Raw genomic sequence first — 20,488 nt, forward strand, 5'->3', positions numbered from 1 at the left:
ATACGATTGACTGACTGAATGAATGAATAAAAGGAGAGGCGCGCGCCTCACCCGCGTCGGGCCGCGCATGCTCAGTCGCAGGCCCAAGCGGCGGGGTTGTGGGGTGGAGGAAGGAGAGGGGCGCGGCCCCCTCCCCCCCCCATCTCCGCGCATGCTCAGTCGCTACTAGGCTTTCCGGGGGGAGGTGGGGGCGGGCCCGTTCTTTTGCGCATGCTCAGTCGCCACTAAGGTTTCCGGAGGGAGGTGGTGGGGCGGTGCCGTTGCTTTGCGCATGCTCAGTCGCCACTAGGCTTTCCGGGGGGAGGAGGTGGGGCGGCCCCGTTGCTTTGCGCATGCTCAGTCGCTAGGTTCCCCCCGGGGGGAGGCAGGAGCGGAGCGCGTGCCGCGCATGCGCCCTGGCGAGTCGGCGTTGACGGGGAAGGGGGGGGAGCGGCCATCTTGAGGAGGGCGGGTCCGGCCCCTGGCCTCCCCGCCGGGCGGGCGGGCGGGCGGAGCGTGTTGCGGAAGCGTAGGCGGGAGGGGCGGGAGGAGGGCGGTGGCGGCTGGTTGGGGCCCCGCCCGCGGATGGTCCTGTCGCCGGGCGGCCCACACGACTCGCCTCAGCCCCGGAACGGCGGCGGCGGCGGCCCAGGCTTCGGGAGCAGGAAGGCCCAGGAGGCGGGAACATGGCGGGGCGGCTGCCGGCCTGTGTGGTGGACTGTGGCACCGGGTAAGGGGACGCGGCAGGGCGGGGGCGCGGGGGCTGCCGGGACGGGGCAGGGGGCGCGGGGGCTGCTGGGACGGCCCAGTGGGCAGGGGCAGGGGGCGCGGGGGCTGCCGGGAAGGGGCAGGACGGGCAGGGCAGGGGGCGCGGGGGCTGCTGGGACGGGGGCAGCTGGGGCAGGGGGCGCGGGGGCTTCTGGGGCAGGAAGGGCAGGGGCAGGAGGCCCGGGGGCTCTGGGCCAGGGGGCGCAGAGGCTTCTGGGACAGGGGCAGGACGGGCAGGGCTGGGGCAGGGGGGCGCGGGGGCTTCTGGGACAGGGGCAGTTGGGGCAGGGAGCAGAGGGGCAGCTGGGGCAGGTTGGAGAAGAGGAGGGCTGCGGGGGGGGGGGGGCGGGTGAAGGAGCGGTAGGCCTGGAGAACATCCCCCTCGCCCATACGCATCCGCCCCCACCCCCTTCACAACCTCCTCTTCCTCATTCCCCTCTCGCCCCTCCTCTTCCTCACCCTCCCCACCCCCCCACCCCCCTCCTCTTCCCCATCCCCCCCACCCCCTGCTCTTCCTCACCCTCCCCACGCCCCTCCTCTTCCCCATCCCCCCACGCCCCTCCTCTTCCCCATCCCCCCACGCCCCTCCTCTTCCCCATCCCCCCACCCCCCTGCTCTTCCCCATCCCCCCACCCCCCTGCTCTTCCTCACCCTCCCCACCCCCCTCCTCTTCCCCATTCCCCCACCCCCCGCTCTTCCTCACCTTCCCCACCCCCTCCTCTTCCCCACCCCCTTCACCCCCCCCTTCCTCACCCTCCCCACCCCCCTGCTCTTCCCCATCCCCCCCACACCCCTCCTTTTCCCCATTCCCCCCCACCCCCCTCCTCTTCCCCGCCCCCTTCACCCCCCTCCTCCTCCCCACGCCCCTCCTCTTCTCCACCCCCCCCTTCATTCATTCAGTAGTATTTATTGAGCGCTTCCCGTGTGCAGAGCACTACACTAAGCGCTCGGCACGTCCCACACGGCCATAGAGACGATCCCGAGCCGACAGCGGGCTCAGGGTCTCGCACCCCTCCCCGTCCCCCCAAGTCCTCCTCCTTCCCCTCACCCCCTTTCTGCCCTCCCCCCCCCCGGCCCCCTTCGGCCTGCGGCGATCGCCGGCCTCCCCCGTGGCACGTTTTCGCAGCGGGATGACGAGGGGGTTGGGGGGCGGGGGGTCGTCCCGCTCTAGTTCGGGGGGGGGGGGAGGCCCGGCCTCAGAAGGAACCGAAACGGGGCCGGCGGGCACTTCCTCCTCCCCCGGGCCCGGGCGGGCGGGCAGGGCCCCTTCCCGCCCTCCCTCTGCCCTCCCGCTCCCCCATCCCCTTATAAGGTGACGAACCCCGAGCTTCTGCTCCGCCGCCGTCTCTCCCTCCCGAGACCCGCCCAGAAGAGAATACCGTATTTCTCGAGCCCCGGCTGGGCCCGGAGAACCTGCCCCGTCCGGCGGCGGGGGATTCGTTCACTTCGTTCGTTCCGTCGTACTCAGTGAGCGCTCACCGGGCGCGGAGAATCCGGCCCGTCCCGTCCCCGACCCTGCCCCGTCCGTCGGCGGAGGATTCGTTCACTTATTCCTTCCGTCGTACTTATTGGACGCTCACCGGGCGCGGAGAATCCAGCCCGACCCTGCCCCGTCCGTCGGCGGAGGGTGCGTTCGTTCCTCCCGTCGTACTTACTGAACGCTCACCGGGCGCAAAGAATCCAGTCCGGCGCGACCCTGCCCCGTCCGTCAACGGATTCATTCGTTGGTTCGTTCGTTCCGTCGTACTTACTGAGCGCTCACCGGCGCAGAGAATCCAACCCGTCCCCTCCCCTGCCCCGTCCGTCAGTTGAGGATTCGTTCATTCATTCACCCCGTCGTACTTATTGAACGCTTACCGAGCGCAGAGAGCGTTTGGAAAGTCCACTTGGGCAGCAGAGACTGCGAGCTCGCCGTCTCGAACGGGGGAGAGGGACCCCAAAACAAAAGCAGGCGGGCACCCGCAGCGTCAGTATAGATAAAAGCGGCGTGGCTCAGTGGAAAGAGCATGGGCTTTGGAGTCAGAGGTCATGAGTTCGAATCCCAGCCCCGCCGCCTGTCAGCTGGGTGACTGTGGGCGAGTCACTTCACTTCTCTGTGCCTCAGTTCCCTCATCTGGAAAATGGGGATGAAGACCGGGAGCCCCCAGCGGGACGACCCGACTCCCCCGTGTCTCCCCCAGCGCTTAGAACGGTGCTCGGCACATAGTAAGCGCTTAACAGATACCAACATTATTGTTTTTATTACTATTACTTGTTAAGCGCCTGCCGCGGGCCAAGCGCCGCTCTAAGCGCTGGGGCGGATTCATCCACTCGACTGCATTTATCGGGGCCTGGGAGTCGGCGGTCCCGGGTTCGGATCCCGGCCCTGCCCCCCCCCGTCAGCTGCGTGACCGTGGGCGAGTCGCTTCCCTTCTCTGGGCCTCCGTGACCTCATCTGTCCACTGGGAGCCTCACGTGAGACGACCCGATGACCCCGTCTCTCCCCCAGCGCTCAGAACAGGGCTCCGCACCTAGTAAGCGCTTAACAGATACCGGCATTATTATTAGAAGCTAATCAGGGTGGACACAGTCCCACGTCCCACCCGGGGCGCACGGTCTTCACCCCCATTTTACAGATGGGGTAACCGAGGCCCGGAGAAGAGAGGTGACTTGCCCAGGGTCGCCCAGCGGACAAGTGGCGGGGCCGGGATTAGAACCCGGGTCCTTCTGGCTCCCGGGCCCCGCCCTCTTCCCCCTAATAATAATAATGTTGGCATCTGTTAATTAAGCGCTTACTATGTGCCGAGCACTGTTCTAAGCGCCGGGGTAGACCCAGGGGAGTCGGGTTGTCCCAAGGGAGGCTCGCGGTCTTCATCCCCATTTTAGGGCCAAGTGACTTCTCATTTTGCCTTCGAACATCTCTTCCTTCCTCCCGGAGTAAATTGGTTCGTCGAGTCGTACTGAGCGCTTTTAAGCGTGCGCGGAGCACTGTACCAAGCGCCTGGGAAAGTATAATACGGCAGTAAACGGTGCCATTCCCTGCCCGGGGCGAACCGGCAGCCTCGTCCGGGACAGCGGAGCGCTGCGGCTTAAGAAACGTCTGCCAAGCGCTCGCCCCGGCCTCTCCCCTCGTGCCGTCGGTTTCCCTGCGGGAAACGAGCCCGGGCCGTGCCGGGAGGCCCCGGGTTCTAATCCCGGCTCCTCCACCTCTCCGCCGTGTGCCCTTGGGGAGGTCGCTTCACTGGGCCTCGGTTCCCGCCTCCGCAAAACGGGGATGAGGGCGGTGAGCGTCCAACCCCGTCGGCTTCTCATAATAATAATAAAAAGGGTATTTAAGCGCCTGCTGTGTGCCGAGCACCGTTCTAAGCGCCGGGGTGGAGACACGGTGGTCAGGTGGTCCCCCGTGGGGCTCCCGGTCTTCACCCCCATCTTCCGGATGAGGTCACCGAGGCCCGGAGGAGCGGAGCGACCGGCCCAGAGTCACCCGGCTGACGAGGGGGCGGAGCCGGGATTAGAACCCACATCCTCCGACTCCCGAGCCCGGCCTCTTGCCGCCGAGCCCCGCGGCTTCTCCGTGGGCCACCCCAGCGCTTAGTACGGTGCTCGGCGCGCGGTGAGCGCCTAGATGCGGCGGGGACCGGGTCCCGCCCGATGACCTCGCGTCCACCCCCGCCCTTAGCGTGGGCGTCCGGCCCACAGTGAGCGCCGAACGGAGAACCGTTGAAAGAATAAATAAAGGAGAGGGGAAAAAAAAAAGCTGACAAAAGAAATAAGACGATCGTCAGGACCGCGTGGGGCTCCGCGACCGTAGGGAGGCGAGACCCAGGGGAAGCAGGGTTGTGGGTGGGTTTGGGGTCCGGCGCTGTCTTGGACTCCCCCCCCCCCCGCGCCGCGTTATTTTTAGCGTTGGATTTCCCCCGCGGTCGGCCTTCTGAAGTTCTGGTTTTCAAGCGGCGAAAAGAGGCAGGCCACGATTCACGTCCTTTCCCGACGTGTCCCCCACCCCCGTCTCCGACGCGCTGAGGATTTTGCTTCCCGTCCCTCCCTCTCCGCCCGCCCCGAGTGGACCCCCTCGATGGTGGCTCAGCGGGTAGGGCCCGGGCGTCGGAAGGAGCCGGGTTCCGATCCTCCCTCCGCCGTCGGTCGGCCGGGGGACTCGGGGCGCCTCCCTTCGCTTCTCCTTACCCTGTATCTCCCCCGGCGCTTCGGATAATAACGTGGGTATTGGGTAAGCGCTTCCTCTGTGCCGAGCGCCGTTCTAAGCGCCGGGGGGGATCCGGGGTCATCGGGCGGTCCCACGGGAGGCCCCCGGTCTTCACCCCCATTTTACAGATGAGGGAACCGGGGCACAGAGAAGTGAAGTGACTCGCCCACGGTCCCCCAGCTGACCAGGGGCAGGGCCGGGATTCGAACCCATGACCTCCGACTCCCGAGCCCGGCCTCCCTCCGCTGAGCCACGCTGCTTCTCTGGCGGAACGGTGCTCCGCACATAGTAAGCGCTTACCGGATACCAACGTTGTTATCGTCTGGGCCTCAGTTGCCGCCTAATAATAATGTTGGTGTCCGTTAGGCGCTTACTACGTGCCGAGCACCGTTCTAAGCGCCGGGGGAGACGGAGGGGGATCGGGTCGTCCCGCGTGGGGCTCCCGGGCTTCATCCCCATTTTGACAGATGAGGGAACTGAGGCACGGAGAAGTGAAGCGACTTAATAATAATGTTGGTATCTGTTAAGCGCCTACTATGCGGCGAGCACCGTTCCGAGCGCCGGGGGAGATCCGGGGTCATCGGGTCGTCCCGCGTGAGGCTCCCGGTCTTCATCCCCATTTGACAGATGAGGGAACCGAGGCCCGGAGAAGGGAAGTGACTCGCCCACGGTCCCCCAGCTGGCAGGTGGCGGGGCCGGGATTCGAACCCGTGACCTCCGACTCCCGAGCCCGGGCTCTCTCCCCTGAGCCACGCTGCTTCTCTAGCGGAACGGTGCTCCGCACATAGTAAGCGCTTACCGGATACCAACGTTATTATCCGCCGGGCCTCGGTCGCCTCATCCGTCCGACCGGGGGGGACGCGGCCCGCGAGCCCCGGGCGGGACCGGGACCGGGACCGGGGCCGCTCCGCCGGCCTCGCGTCCGCCCCGGAACGGAGCTGGGCACGTAGTAAGCGCCTTACAGACACCGTAAGCATCGGGCGCTCCCCGTGAGCACTGTGCCGAGCGCCCCGGAGGCGCGGCGGGGCTCCGTGGCAAGAGCCCGGGCTGGGAAGCCAGAGATCGTGGGTTCGAATCCCGGCTCCGCCACCCGTCGGCCGGGTGACCGTGGGCGAGTCGCTTCACTTCCCTGGGCCTCGGTGACCTCGTCCGGGAAATGGGGATGAAAACCGTGAGACGTGGGACGAGCCGATGGCCCTGTCCCTCCCCCAGCGCTCAGGACAGTGCTCGGCACAGAGCAGGCGCTTGACAGATGCCGTCATCTCCTGCCTCCGTCTGAATGGTTAAGGATGATGCTTGTGAAGCGCTTTGCTCTGTGCCGGGCACTGTACTGGGCGCCGGGGCGGGTACGGGCAGATCACCGTGACCCCCGAGCGGAAACCGGGCCCGGAGGGGCCGCTCTGGGAGTCGCCCCGCCTCGCTGGACGCCCCCGAAGGGCGGCCTCGGCCCCCCGACCGGGAGGACCGGGGACGGAGAGGGCGGCGACACGAGTCCCTTCCCTTCTCTGGGCCTCGGTTCCCTCGTCTGGAAAACGGGGACGAAGACCGGGAGCCCCACGTGGGACCACCCGGTGACCCCGGATCTGCCCCCGGCGCTCAGAGCGGTGCTCGGCGCGTAGTCAGCGCTTAAATACCAACATTATTCCCTTTTGGCAGCGTGGCTCGGCGGAAAGAGCACGGGCTTGGGAGTCAGAGGTCATGAGTTCGAATCCCGGCTCCGCCACCCGTCGGCCGGGTGACCGTGGGCGAGTCGCTTCGCTTCTCTGGGCCTCGGTGACCTCGTCCGTCAAATGGGGACGAAGACGGGGAGCCCCACGGGGGACGACCCGATTCCCCCGCGTCTCCCCCCGGCGCTTAGAACGGTGCTCGGCGCGTAGTGAGCGCTTAACGGATACCAGCATCATTCTCATTATTAGTAAGAAACCCGGCGAGGAGGCGGAAGCGTGGTCGACCTCGCCGCGTCGGCCTTCTCGCGGTCTCGGGCGAGACGCCCGGGTCTCTCGACAGAGAGCCCGGGCCCCGGGTTCTAATCCCGGCTCGGCCGCCCGTCCGCCGGGTGCTTCTCCCGTCTCCCGGCCTCGGTGGCCTCATCTGGAAAATGGGGGCGACGAGGGCGAGCCCCACGGGGGGGGGGCAGGGGCCGCGTCCAGTCCGACGCTCTTCCCCGGTTCTTAGAACGGTGCTCGGCACACAGTGGGCGCTCATTTCTAATTAGTGATGCTAAGTTACTATCTATCTCTCATTAGTAATAATAAATGCGCCGTCGTCGTTCTTAGAGCCCGGGCCCGGGAGTCAGCAGGTCGTGGGTTCTGATCTCGGCTCCGCCGCCTGTCTGCCGGGTGACCTTGGGCAGAGAGGCGGCGTGGCTCAGCGGATTGAGCCCGGGCTTGGGGGTCTGAGGGCGTGGGTTCGGATCCCGGCTCCGCCCCTTGTCAGCCGGGTGACCGCGGGCGAGTCGCTTCGCTTCTCTGGGCCTCGGTTCCCTCGTCCGTCAAATGGGGACGAAGCCTGGGAGCCTCACGTGGGGACGACCCGACGACCCTGTATCTCCCCCCGGCGCTTAGAACGGTGCTCTGCGCGTAGTGAGCGCTCGACGGCTACCAACCTTAAGTCCCTTCCCAACTCCGGGCCTCGGTTCCCTCATCTGGCGAATGGGGATGGAGACCGCGAGCCCCCAGGAGGGACGGGGACCGTGTCCAGCCCGCTCTGCTTGCGTCCACCCCGGCGCCCAGCACAGTTCCCGGCGCCCAGTAAGCGCCCAACAGATACCCTCCTCCCTCGGGCCTCGGCGTCCTCGTCTGTACAGTGGGGGTGCCGTCCGTCTCCCTGCTCCTTCCCCCTCGGACCCGGGAGTCCAGGGGACGGCGGAAGGAGCCCGAAAGAGGTGGCGCGGGGCGGCCCGGTCGGTGCTCAGCACTGCGCCCGGCGCGTAGTAAGCGCTCCCCGGACGAGCGGGGACCGCGGGGCCGGCCGGGCCGGGGGCGGCCCCGGCGGCGTCCGTCCGGGGCGAGAGACGCGCGGGCGGGAAGCCAGCGAGTGAGGTCTCCGCCCCGGGAGGCGGGGGGTTGGGGGGGTCGGGAAACGCGGAAGGCGAAAGGCCGCGACTACCGTTGCCCCCCCCCGCCCCTCCCCGCTCGCCTGCCGGGTGACCTCGGTCAAGTGACTTCCCCTCTCGGGGCCTCACTTCCCTCACCCGTCCAATGGGACGAGGGACGGGGCCCCGGGTCCCACCCGCCGCGCCCGGACCCACCCCGGCGCTCGGGCCGGGCGCGGGGTCGGGGCCGGGCGGATGTCGTAAAAACAGAAAAGGAGGCCGCCCCGGGGTGGGGGAGGTCGACGTGGACGAGCCCCGGCGAGGTCTCGGGGGGCGGGCCGGGCCCCGGGGGACGGGGTGACCGTCGGGCCGCCCGGCCTGCTCCCGGCGTGAAGGAGGAAGTTCCCGTGGGGGTTTTTTTTCGGTCGCGGCCCCTTGAGCGACGAGGCGCTCCACCGAGCGGGAAGCGTCTCCTCGCCGCCCGGAAGGGGCCCCGCTCGCCCCGGGGGGCCGGGCACCGGGCGGGGCCGGGGCGGGGGAGCCCGGTCCTCCTCGGCGGGAGGGAGGGGAGGGAGGATCGACGGGCGCGGGGGAGACCCCGCTCGTCCCGCGGAGGAGGAAGGATGGACGAGGGGGTCCGGAGGCCGACGGTCCTTGGCGGGAGAGGGGAGAGGAGTGATGGACGGGCGCGGGGGCGACCCCGGTCGTCTCTCTGAGGAGGAAGGGTCGACGGGGGGGGGGGGGGGGGGGGCTCCGGGGACCGACGGTCCTGGGCGGGAGACGGGGAGGGAGGATTGACGGGCGTGGGAATGAGCCCCCGGTCGTCTCTCTGAGGAGGAAGGGGAGGAACGATTGTCGGGTGTGGGGACGACCCCGGTCATCCCTTTGAGGAAGAAGGATCGACCAGGGGGTCGGGAGGCGAATGGTCCTCGGCAGGGGACGGGGAGGAACCGTTGACGGGCGTGGGGACGATCCTCGGCATCTCTCCGAGGAGGAAGGATCGACCGGGGGCTCTGCAGGCGACTGGTCCTTGGCGGGAGAGGGGAAGGAATGACGGACGGGCGTGGGGGCCACCCTGCTCGGCTCTCTGAGGTCTGGGGGGCCGACGGTCCTCGGCAGGGGAGGGGAACCACTGACGGGGGTGGGGGCGAGCCTGCTCGTCCCTTTGAAGAGGAAGGGGAGGGACGATCGACGGGCGTGGGGACGACCCCGGTCATCTCTTTGAGGAGGAGAGATCGACGGGGGGGGGGGGGGGGGTTCCGCAGGCGAACGGTCCCGGGCGGGAGAGGGGAGAGGAACGCCGGACGGGCGTGGGGGTGAGCCCGGTCGTCCCTTTGAGGAGGAGGGGGAGGAACGATCGACGGGCGCGGGGGCGACCCCGGTCGTCTCTCTGAGGAGGAGAGATCGACGAGAGGGTCCGGAGTCGAACGGACCTTCGGCGGGGGAGGGGGAGGAACGATCGACGGGCGCGGGGGCGAGCCCGATGGTCTCTCTGAGGAGGAAGGGTCGACGAGGGGGTCCGGAGGCCGACGACGGTCCTTGGCGGGAGAGGGGAGAGGAACGACCGATGGGCTCGGGGGCGACCCCGCTCGTCTCTTTGAGGAGGAAAGATCGACGGGGGGGGGGGGGGGGTCCGGAATCGAATCGCCCTCGACAGGGGAGGGGGAGGAATGATTGATTGGGGAGGGGGGCTGGACGTCGCTCCTGGGGGGGAAGGAGGATGAATAATAATGATGACGTGTGGTACCCGTTAAGCGCTTACTACGTGCCGGGCACTGGGCTAAGCGCTGGGGCGGCCGGAAGCAGATCGGGTTGGACACGGGCCCTGTCTCGCGTGGGGTTAGCAGTCTTCGTAAGCGCTCAGCGTTCATTCGGTAGTATCCATTGAGCGCCCGCTACGTGCGGAGCACCGGACCGAGCGCTCGGAACGGACGGGTCGGCGACAGACAGGGACCGGTCCCCGCCGTCCGACGGGCTCGCGGTCCCATCGGGGGAGACGGGCGGACGGGAACGACGGCGACAGACAGAGTGGAGGGGAAGGACGTCGCGTAAGAACAGCGGCGACTAAATAGAATCGAGGCGACGTACATCTCGTTAACCGAAATAAATAGGGTGATGAAAATATATATACAGTTGAGCACGTATATGTATATATATATGCGCTCATATTATGCGCATACTATACTATACATGTATACGTGGAGCAAAATATATACCGTACAGGCCTCTGCACACGGTAAGCGCTCAATAAATATGCTCGAGTGAGTGAATCCCCATTTTGCAGATGAGGGAACTGAGCGAGGCCCGGAGAAGTGACGTGACCCGCCCAAGGCCGCCCGGCAGACAAGTGGCGGAGGTGGGGTTAGACCCCACGACCTTCGGACTCCCGGGCCCGGGCTCTACCCGCCAGGCCGGGCTGCGTTCTCCTTCGTCGCGTGGCGTTTATCGAGCGCCTAACTGAGTGCAGGGCGCCGGACGAAGCGCTTGGAAAGTAGAGCTGCGCGAAAGAGAGAGACGATCCCCGCCCGCACCGAGCTCGCAGTACTCGAAGAATTTAGGGAAGCGGTCCGCTCCAGTGGGCGGAGCCCGGGCCTGGGAGTCAGGAGGTCCTGGGTTCCGATCCCGCCTCCGCCGCCTGTCTGCCGGGTGACCCCGGGCCGGTCGCTTCACTTCCCCGGGCCTCAGTTTCCTCCTCTGGAAAGCGCGGACGAAGACCGTGAGCCCCGCGGGGGACGGGGACGGCGTCCGACCCGATCGGCCCGTATCCACCCCAGCCCGGGTACCGTGCCGGGTGATGATGATGATGATGATGATGATGGTACTCGTTAAGCGCCGACTAGGTGCCAGGCACTGTTCTGAGCGCCGAACGTCGTAAGCGCTTGACCAGTACCACGATTACTATTATCATCTTCCGGACGAGGTCACGGAGGCCCCGAGAAGCGAGGCGACCGGCCCGAAGTCGCCCGGCCGACGGGCGGCGGAGTCGGGATTCGAACCCCCGACCTCCGCCGCCCAAGCCCGGGCTCTTGCCGCCGAGCCGCGCTGCCTCTCTTCCCGAAGGGAAGGGATCCCGGCCCGGCGGACCCTCCCTCCCCTCCCGTCTCTTCCCTCTTCTCCCGTCCGGCTCGGGCCGGCGGCTCCCCTCCGGGCAGCGGTCCCGTCCGCGTCCCCGGCCCCGGCGCCCGGTCGTCCGTTCCCGCGTCCGGTCGCGTCTCCGGAGCGCCTCCCGCGTGCGGGGCACCGTGCTAAGCGCTCGGAAAGTCCAGTTGGGCAACGGCGGGACACCGGCCCCGCCCGACAGCGGGCCGCCGGTCTGGAAGGGGGGAGACGGCCGACGGAGCGAGCAGACGGGCGTCAAGAGAGCCCGGAGGCTCCTTGAGGGTCAGGGCCGTGTCCGCCCGCTCCGGCCTCCTCCCCCGAGCAGTCGGCACGGTGCTCCGCACGGAGCGGACCGGACCGTCCCCTCGGTCGGGGGGCCGGGGGTGGCCCTGTTCTGTCCCCTGCCGTCGCCCTCGTCCGTCCGTCTCCCCCGATCGGACCGGCGGCCCGTCGGAGGGCGGGGACCGTCTCTGTCCGTCGCCGACCCGTCGGTCCGTCCCGAGCGCTCGGTCCGGGTGCTCTGCGCGTAGGAAGCGCTCAGTAAATACTGTTGAGTGAACGAGGAAGAGGAGAAAGCGGGGGGAGAGAGGAGGGGCGGGAAGGGGGAGGAAAGCGAAGCGGGAGAGGCCCCGGGGAGCCGGACTTTGACCGGGGTGCGTCCAGTACAGTGCCCTCCCCGCCCCCGCCCTCTCCCCTGCCGCTCCGGGATCCTGCTGGGGGAGGGGGAAGGGAGGGGAGGCTCTCTGGTGCCGATGATGACGGTAACGTTGGTACCCGTTAAGCGCTTACTACGTGCAGAGCACCGTTCGGAGCGCCGGGGGAGATCCGGGGTCATCGGGTCGTCCCCCGTCATCGGGCTCCCGGCTCATCCCCATTTGACGGACGAGGGAACCGAGGCCCGGAGAAGTGAAGTGACCCGCCCACGGTCCCACAGCCGACAAGGGGCGGAACCGGGAGGGAGTCGAACCCGTGACCTCTGACTCCCAAGCCCGGCCGCCCTCCACTGAGCCAAGCTGCCTGACAGTGTCGGTATTTAAGCGCCCGCTACGTGCCGAGCGCCGTTCTGAGCGCTGGGGGTAGTAATGACGACGCCGTTGGTATCTGTTAAGCGCCGACTGCGTGCCGAGCACCGTTCTGGGCGCCGGGGGAGACGCAGGGTCATCGGGTCGTCCCACGGGAGGCTCCCGGTCTTCAGCCCCGTTTGACGGATGAGGGAACTGAGGCGACGGTGGCGCTTGTTCAGCGCTTACCACGTGCCGAGCACCGTTCTAAGCGCCGAGGTAGATGAAGGGTCATCGGGCGGTCCCCCCGTGGGGCTCACGCTTTTAATCCCCGTTCGACGGACGAGGGAGCTGAGGCGCGGAGACGTGCAGCCACCTGCCCAAAGGCACCCAGCTGATAAGCGGCGGAGGCGGGATTGGAACCCACGACCTCTGACTCCCAAGCCCGAGCTCTGCCCGCTGAGCCGCGCTCAGCGCCTCTCGCGGTGCGGCCTAGCGGGTAGAGCCCCGGCCCGGGAGGCAGAGGGACCTGGGTTCTAACCGCGGCCCCGCCACCGGCCTGCCGGGCGACCTTGGCCGGGTCCCTTCGCTTCCCCGCAGCGCCGGGCGCGGAGTAAGCGCTTCGCAGATACCATCGTCCAGCGGCGCGGCTGTCGGTGGGAAGAGCCCGGGATTGGGAGTCAGAAGTCCCGGGTTCGAATCCCGGCTCCGCCCATCCGCCGTGTGACTGGGGGCGAGTCCCTTCACTTCTCCGGGCCTCGGTTCCCTCATCTGGAAAATGGGGATGAAGACCGGGAGCCTCACGAGGGACGCCCCGATGACCCCGCGTCTCCCCCGGCGCTGAGAGCGGCGCTCGGCGCGTAGCGAGCGCTTCACAGATGCCAGCGTTATTATTATTATTGTTATTATTATTTTCCCTCGCCCTCGTCCGGGAACGGGATCGGGCCCCGGCCGTCCGCGGCGTCCCTCTCAGCCCCGCGCCCTCTCTCCGCAGGTACACCAAACTGGGATACGCCGGAAACACAGAACCGCAGTTCATCATTCCGTCATGTAAGTAGACCAACGGTCGGGAGCGTTCGGGGAGCGCTCACTCTGTGCCGCGCGCCGCGCGTGGGAGAGCACCGGTGAGCCGGCGGGCGTGACCTCCGGCCGGAGGGCCGCGCTGGGCGGAGCCCTGGGCCGAGCGCCGGGGGGAAGCCCGTCGGGTTAGGAGACGGGATCCCCGCCTTCAGAGAGCTGACGGTCTGCCGTGCGCAGAGCGCCGCGCTGAGCGCTCGCACTAGTCGTCCATCCGGTCAGCGGTATTCACTGAGCGCCTACGGAGTGCGGAGCACCGCGGTAAGCGCTTGGGAAGTCCAGTTGGGCGGCAGACAGAGGCGATCCCTACCCGACGACGGAGAGTTACTAAGTATCATTCCTGCCCTCCGACCGTCTTCTGGGTGCAGAGCGCCGTGCCGAGCGCCTGGGAGAGTCCACGAGAGTTCTTGGGTATCACTCCTGCCCTCGGGGAACTTGACAGTCTTCTGGGTGCACGGCGCTGTGCTGAGCGCCTGGGAGAATCCACGAGAGTTCTTGGGTATCATTCCTGCCCTCGGGGAACTTGACGTTCTTCTGGGTGCAGAGCGCTGTGCTGAGCGCCTGGGAGGGGACAGGAGAGGCAGTAGGATCCCCGCCCTCGAGGAGCCGACGGTCCCCCGGGCGCGGAGCGCTGTGCCCAGCCCTCGGGAGAGTCCGAGAGAGTTCTTGGATATTATCTTTGCCCTCAAGGAACTGTGTGCGGAGCACTCATCCCTAATGATGATAATGATGATGATGATAATGATGTTGGTATCCGTTAAGCGCTTCCTATGTGCCGAGCGCCGTTCTAAGCACCGGGGTAGACATAGGGGAATCGGGTCGTCCCACGGGGGGCTCACGGTCTTCATCCCCGTTTTACGGATGAGGGAACTGAGGCACAGAGAGGTTAAGCGACTCGCCCACGGGCACACAGCCGACAAGCGGCAGAGCCGGGATTCGAACTCACGAGCCCCGACTCCAAAGCCCATGCTCTTTCCACTGAGCCACGCTGCTTCTCCTCCGTTCACCGGTATTTATTGGGCGCTCACTGTGTGCCGAGGACTGTCCCGAGCGCTTGGAAAGTACAGTTCAGCAATAGAGACCTTTCATTCATTCGGTCGTATTTATTGAGCGCCGTGTGCAGAGCACCGGACCAAGCGCTTGGAATGGACAGTTCGGCAACGGATAGGGACGGTCCCCGCCCGGCGCCGGGCTCCCGGTCTGGAAGCGGGGAGACGGACGACGAGATAAAAACAAAGCGCCGTGCCGAGCACCGGGGAGGGGACGGTCCGGTTAGTAGCCGGGAGGCGGGCGGCCGTCGCGTGGGGCGGCCCCGGGCGCGGCGGTGACGTCCCTCCCCGTGTCCGTCCTCTCCCCCGCCCCCGCCCTCCCCCGGTCCGCGTCCGTCCCGTGTCCGTCCCCCCGGGCCACGAAGGCATCGCCATCAAGGAGTCGGCCAAGGTGGGCGACCAGGCCCAGCGGAGGGTGATGAAGGGCGTGGACGACCTGGACTTCTTCATCGGGGATGAGGCCGTGGAGAAGCCCACCTACGCCACCAAGGTACCGGCCGGGACCTTCCCCCGCCCCCCCCCCCCCCCCCCCAAGAGAATAATAATAATAATAATAATATAAGTGTAACATTTTAAAATAATGTCAACGAGGGTACTCGTTAAGCGCCTGCTAGGTGCCGGGCGCCGTTCTAAGCGTTGGCGGAGAGACGAGGTCGTCGGCCCGTCCCACGCGGGGCTCACGGTCTCCATCTCCCAGACGAAAATGGAGGCCCAGTGAAACGACCGGCCCGAAGTCCCACGGCGGCCGAGCGGCCGAGGCGGGATTAGAACCCGCGGCCTCCGACTCCCAGGCCCGGCGTCTTGCCACTGAGCCCCGCCGCTGCAGTTAGTGCACAGCGGATCCCGTCGCCGTCATTATCATTGGAGGGGGAGTGGGACGTTCGATGTAGATCTTGAATGCGGCCCCGGGGGCCGGCGATTACTAGTGGTGATGACGACGATGACGGTGATGGTATTCGTTAAGCGCTCACTGAGTGTCGGGTGCCGAGGTCGGGGGCGGGGGGGAGCGGGTGGGGTCGGACACAGGGCCCCGTCCCCCGGGGGGCTCTCGGGCCGCGTCTCGGCGGGGTCCGCCGTCCCCCCGGGGGCGGGGAGGGCCGAGGCGGGGGCCGAACGGCGACGATGTCGTCGTCATCCCCGCAGTGGCCCATCCGGCACGGCATCGTGGAAGACTGGGATCTGATGGAGCGCTTCATGGAGCAGGTCATCTTCAAATACCTGCGCGCGGAGCCCGAGGATCACTACTTCCTCCTGGTGAGCGCGCCCGGCCGGACGCCGCCTGCCCCGCGCCGAGCGCCGGGCCCGGCCGTCGCCCCGGGGGCCTCGGGGGACCCCGGCCTCGCCCTCCGGGGGCCGCCGGCCTGCCCCGGGCCGAACGCCGGGCCCGCCGCCGGCGCGGGGGACGGGGGACGCGCCAGACGGGGAGCGGAGGGTCCGCCGCGGGCCGGGCGGCGGGGAGGGGACCAGAGAGCGGGGCACCGCCATCCCCGCGCTCCGTCCAGCTCGGTCAGGGAGGCGGCGCGGCTCGGCGGGGAGAGCCCGGGCTTCGGGGTCAGAGGTCGTGGGTTCGACCCCCGGCTCTGCCGCCTGGCAGCCGCGAGTCGCCTCTCCGGACCTCGGTTGCCTCGGCTGTAGAACGGGGGCGCCTCCCGCGGGACGACCCGACGACCCTGGATCTCCCCCGGCGCTTAGAACGGGGCTCCGCACAGAGCAGGCGCTTGAATACCGAGACGACGGCGACCGTCGTCGTATTTATCGGGCGCTCACCGGGTGCGCCGCACCGTCCTCCGCGCTTGGAAAGGACGGTCCGGCCGCGGCCGGGGACCGTCCCCGCCCGACGACGGGCCCGCGGTCCGGAAGGGGGACGGACGGCAGAAGGCGAGCGGACGGGCGTCGATGGCATCGACGTAAACGGAACGGTAGATCCGCGCCGTTAATGGAATGAATAGAATAACAAGTCGGGGTTAATGTAGATATAGATACGTGCGGTGGGGCGGGGAGGGGGGGTGGAGCGGAGGGAAAGGGGGGCTCGGTTGAAGAACTCAGAGCTCGTAGGAGTTCAGACGTCGCAGGTTAGCCGGGGCGGCTAAACGAGAGCGTTCAGTCGGGGTGGCTGCTTACACGGTAATAACGGTATAATGATGATATCTGTGAAGCGCTTACCGTGTGCCAAGCACTGTTCTGAGCGCCGGGGTGGAGATACGAGTTAAGCAGGTGGTCCCCTCTTGGGCTCACGGTATAATAATAACGACGTTGGTATTGGCGAAGCGCTTACCGTGTGCCCGGCACCGTTCCGAGCGCCGGGGGGGGGGGGGGAGATACGAGGTCGTCAGTTTGTCCCCCGTGGGGCTCACGGTATAATAATAATGTTGGTATTAAGCGCTTACCGTGTGCCGAGCGCTGTTCCGAGCGCCGGGGTGGAGATCCGAGGTCATCGGGTTGTCCCCCGTGGGGCTCACGGTATAATAATAATAACGATGTTGGTATTTGCGAAGCGCTTACCGTGTGCCAGGCACTGTGCCGAGCGCCGGGGTGGAGATCCGAGGTCATCGGGTTGTCCCCCGTGGGGCTCACAGCATGACGATGTTGTTATTAAGCGCTTACTGTGTGGCGAGCACCGTTCTGAGCGCCGGGGTAGAGATACGAGGTCACCGGGCTGTCCCCTGTGGGGCTCACGGTACGATAATAATAATGTGGGTATCTGTTAAGCGCTTACTATGTGCCAAGCACTGCTCTAAGCGCCGGGGGGAGAGACAAGGTCATCGGGTTGTCCCACGTGGGGCTCACGGGCTTCATCCCCATTTTCCAGTTGAGGTCACTGAGGCCCAGAGCGGCGAAGTGACTCGCCCACGGTCACCCAGCTGCCAGGCGGCGGAGCCGGGATTCGAACCCGTGACCTCCGACTCCCCGGCCTCTTGCCGCTGAGCCCCGCTGCTTCTTCTGTAGCGATCCTGTAACGTCTGTACAGGGGCTTCCTGTGCGCGGAGCGCTGTACCAAGCCTTGGGCTAAATCCTAAATAATGGGGTCGGACCCGGTCCCCCCGGGAGCTTGGCGGCGAATGCCCAAGTTCCCACGGCCGGGGGGGGGGGGGGGGGGGGGGGCCGAGCCCGAAAGGTGAAACGGCTCGGCCGAGGTCACGCCGATTGGGCCTCCGTCGGTCCGTCGGCCTCGATGTTCGGCGAGGGCCGAGCGCCGTAGCGAGCGCTCGGGAGAGTCGAGTCCGACGTGGTCGGGAGACGCGCCGCCCCGCCCTCGGCGGGCTTCCCGGCAGGAGGCGGGAGGACCCGGGCCTCCCGTCGATTGTCCAACGGGCCGGGAGGGCGTCCTCCGCGCTCCCCGCCGGGGCCGGGCGGGTCGGCGGGAGGCCGCTCAGCGTCGCGGCGTCCGCCCCGTGTCCCGTCCCCGTCCCCCCCCGCAGACCGAGCCGCCGCTCAACACGCCGGAGAACCGCGAGTACACCGCCGAGATCATGTTCGAGTCCTTCAACGTGCCGGGCCTCTACATCGCCGTGCAGGTAACCCCTCGCTCGTCCACACGCACTCCTCGGGCGCCCACCTGGGGCGGAGCGCCGGACTCGGCGCCGGGGAGGGGACGTCTGCGACGGTGAACGGCCCCGGGCCCAGGCGGGGTCGTGAGCGCTTGGGAGGGGACAGTAGCCGACGCGGTCCCTCACCCCGAGGAGCCCCCGGGTGCGTAGGGCAGCCTGCCGGACGCTTGGAAGAGTCCGACGAGGTGACGGGAACGAAATGAATCCGTCGGTGAGCGCGGAGCGCTGTACTGAGCGCCTGGGAGAGTCCAACAGAACGGTCGGTAGAGAGGGCCCCCCCCACCCCCCCCCCCACGAGGAGCCGCCGGCCGAGGGGGGGAGACGGACGGCGAGGGAGATGAACAGATGAGGGAGGCGGACGTGAGCGGCGCGGGGCCGAGGGAAGGCGGAAGGAAGGGAGCGGACGCAAGGAGGACGCGGAAGGGGGCGGGAAATGAGGTGGACACGTCCCCTGCCCGCAACGGGCCGACGCCCTGAGGGAGATGGACGTGAATAGGAATCGGTAAAATGGTGGCAGCGGACGGAAGTGCTCTGGGCGGAGGGAGGGAGGAATGGAAGGGAGCAGATTTAAATGCACGGGGGTCGTAGAAGGGAGCGGGCAGCGAGGGAGACGCGTTCCCTGCCCACCGGGAGCTTCCGGTCTAGAGGAGGAGACGGACCTGAATGGAGAGAAATCACGGCAGTGGACGGGAGTGCTCTGGGCGGAGGGAGGGAGGAGTAAAAAGGAGCCATTTTAAGTGTCAAGGGCGACGCGGAAGGGAGCGGGAAACGAGGGAGACGCGCCCCCTGCCCGCGTGGAGCCTCCGGTCTGGAGGAGGAGGCGGACGGGGATGGGAATAGAGCAGTCACGGCAGCGGACTGGACGTGAGCGGGGCCGAGGGAGCCGGGAAGAAAGGAAGCAAATCCGAGGACGAGGGGGACGCGGAAGGGAGCCGGGAGCGAGGGAGACGCGCCCCCTGCCCGCGTGGAGCCTCCGGTCTGGAGGAGGAGACGGACGGGGATGGGAATAGAGCAGTCACGGCAGCGGACTGGACGTGATCGGGGCCGAGGGAGCCGGGAAGCAAATCCGAGGACGAGGGGGACGCGGAAGGGAGCGGGAAACGGAGGCGACGCGCCCCCTGCCCGCGTGGAGCCTCCGGTCTGGAGGAGGGGACGGACGTATGTAGAAATCAGCCGTGGCCACGGACGGAAGCGCTCTGGGCCGAGGGAGCCGGGAAGCAAATCCGAGGGCGGGGCGGGGGCGCGGGAGGGAGCGGGAGAAGGCGGAGGAAGACGGGAGAGGTGGGCGGAAAGGGCCTCTCCGGGGCGTCTTCACAAACCTCGGCCCGCCCGCCCGCGCCCCCGTACCGAGCGCCGGGGGGAGGCTCTCACGGTCCCTCCCCGCGTCGGCGCGTCCAGGCCGTCCTCGCCCTGGCCGCCTCCTGGACGTCGCGCCTGGTCGGGGAGCGGACGCTGACCGGCACGGTGATCGACAGCGGGGACGGCGTGACCCACGTGATCCCCGTGGTAAGGGCCGGGGGGGCCGGGGGGGGCCGGGGGGGAGGTGGCCGGGGCCGGCCGACGCGAGGGGGGGCCCCGGGCGTGACTCGCCGGCGTCCGGCAGGCCGAGGGCTACGTGATCGGCAGCTGCATCAAGCACATCCCCATCGCCGGGCGGGACATCACCTACTTCATCCAGCAGCTGCTCCGCGAGCGCGAGGCCGGGATCCCCCCGGAGCAGTCCCTGGAGACCGCCAAGGCCGTCAAGGTACCCCGCGGCCCCCGCCCCCCCCCCGCCCCGCCCCGCGTCGGCCCCGGCCCTTCCCTCTGCCTCGGCCGTCCCGTCCGGACGAAGCCCGGGAGCCCCGCGACGGCCGTGGATCTACCCCAGCGCCCAGGCCGGGGCACAGAGCGAGCGCTCAACGAATACCGTCATCGTCGTCAATCAGCGCGTAGAACGGTGCGGGGCACGGAGTGAGCGCCTAACAGATACCGCCGTCGTCGTTCTCATGGGCGCTTAGAACGGCGCTTGGCACGGAGTAAGCGCTCCGCAGATAGCATCATCATCCTTCCGTAGCGTCTGCCGAGCCCCCGCTCCGTGCCGAGCGCCGGGGAGCCGGATCGGCCCCGCCTCTCCCGGCGGAACGCCGACTCCGTGCTGGGCGCCGGGGTGGCCGCAGGCCGACGGGGCGGGGCTGGGAGCCGGGGGGCCACCCGGCTGCTTCGCCTCTGTTGGATTATGTCTGCGAGGGACCTACCTCGCGCTGAGCGCTGGGGAGGACCCAGGGTGACCCGGCTGGACTGGGAGCCGGGCGTCCCTCGGCCTCCGCCGTCCGCTAGCGTGCGTGAAGTGCCGACTTTGCGCCAGGCGCCGGGGTAGACGCGGGCTATTCGGGCGGGGGTGGGAGGCAGGGCCTGCCGAGTGCCCGCTCTGTGCTAAGCCACCGGGGTGGGCGGAGGGTGATGAGGCCGGATTGGGAGGCGGGGCCCCGCCCGCCTCTCGTCTCCGATTTTCATTCGCTAATTATTCACTCAGGGCTTACTGTGCGCCGAGCACTGTGCCGAGCGCTTGGAATGGACGATTCGGCGACAGAGAGAGACCGTCCCCGCTCGAATACCAAAAGAGCTGGTATTTGTTAAGCGCTTACTGTGCGCAGAGAACCGTACTAAACGCTGGGAATGTAGAATTTGGCAACGGAGACCGACCCTCCCTGCTTTAATGATTAACAGTACTGATGTCGGTGTTTTGTTAAGCGCTCGCTACGTGCCGA

At 67.8% G+C, this 20,488-nt stretch overlaps 1 protein-coding gene across 1 annotated transcript in view; it reads left to right on the forward strand.

The window, feature by feature from the left end:
* Window positions 1–521: 521 nt before the first annotated feature.
* The window catches only part of ACTR3 (actin related protein 3), a 28,798-nt gene continuing 8,831 nt past the window's right edge, over window positions 522–20,488 (forward strand). The window contains exons 1-7 of the mRNA XM_029068741.2: window positions 522–709; window positions 13,059–13,114; window positions 14,556–14,680; window positions 15,334–15,444; window positions 17,610–17,705; window positions 19,137–19,244; window positions 19,342–19,485. Of these exons, the coding sequence (XP_028924574.1) occupies window positions 666–709; window positions 13,059–13,114; window positions 14,556–14,680; window positions 15,334–15,444; window positions 17,610–17,705; window positions 19,137–19,244; window positions 19,342–19,485 (684 nt within the window). The 5' untranslated portion in view covers window positions 522–665. The remainder of the gene's footprint in view (window positions 710–13,058; window positions 13,115–14,555; window positions 14,681–15,333; window positions 15,445–17,609; window positions 17,706–19,136; window positions 19,245–19,341; window positions 19,486–20,488) is intronic.

The sequence above is a fragment of the Ornithorhynchus anatinus genome, chromosome 1 (genome assembly GCF_004115215.2).
Source record: "Ornithorhynchus anatinus isolate Pmale09 chromosome 1, mOrnAna1.pri.v4, whole genome shotgun sequence".
NCBI classification, from domain to species: Eukaryota; Metazoa; Chordata; class Mammalia; order Monotremata; family Ornithorhynchidae; genus Ornithorhynchus; species Ornithorhynchus anatinus.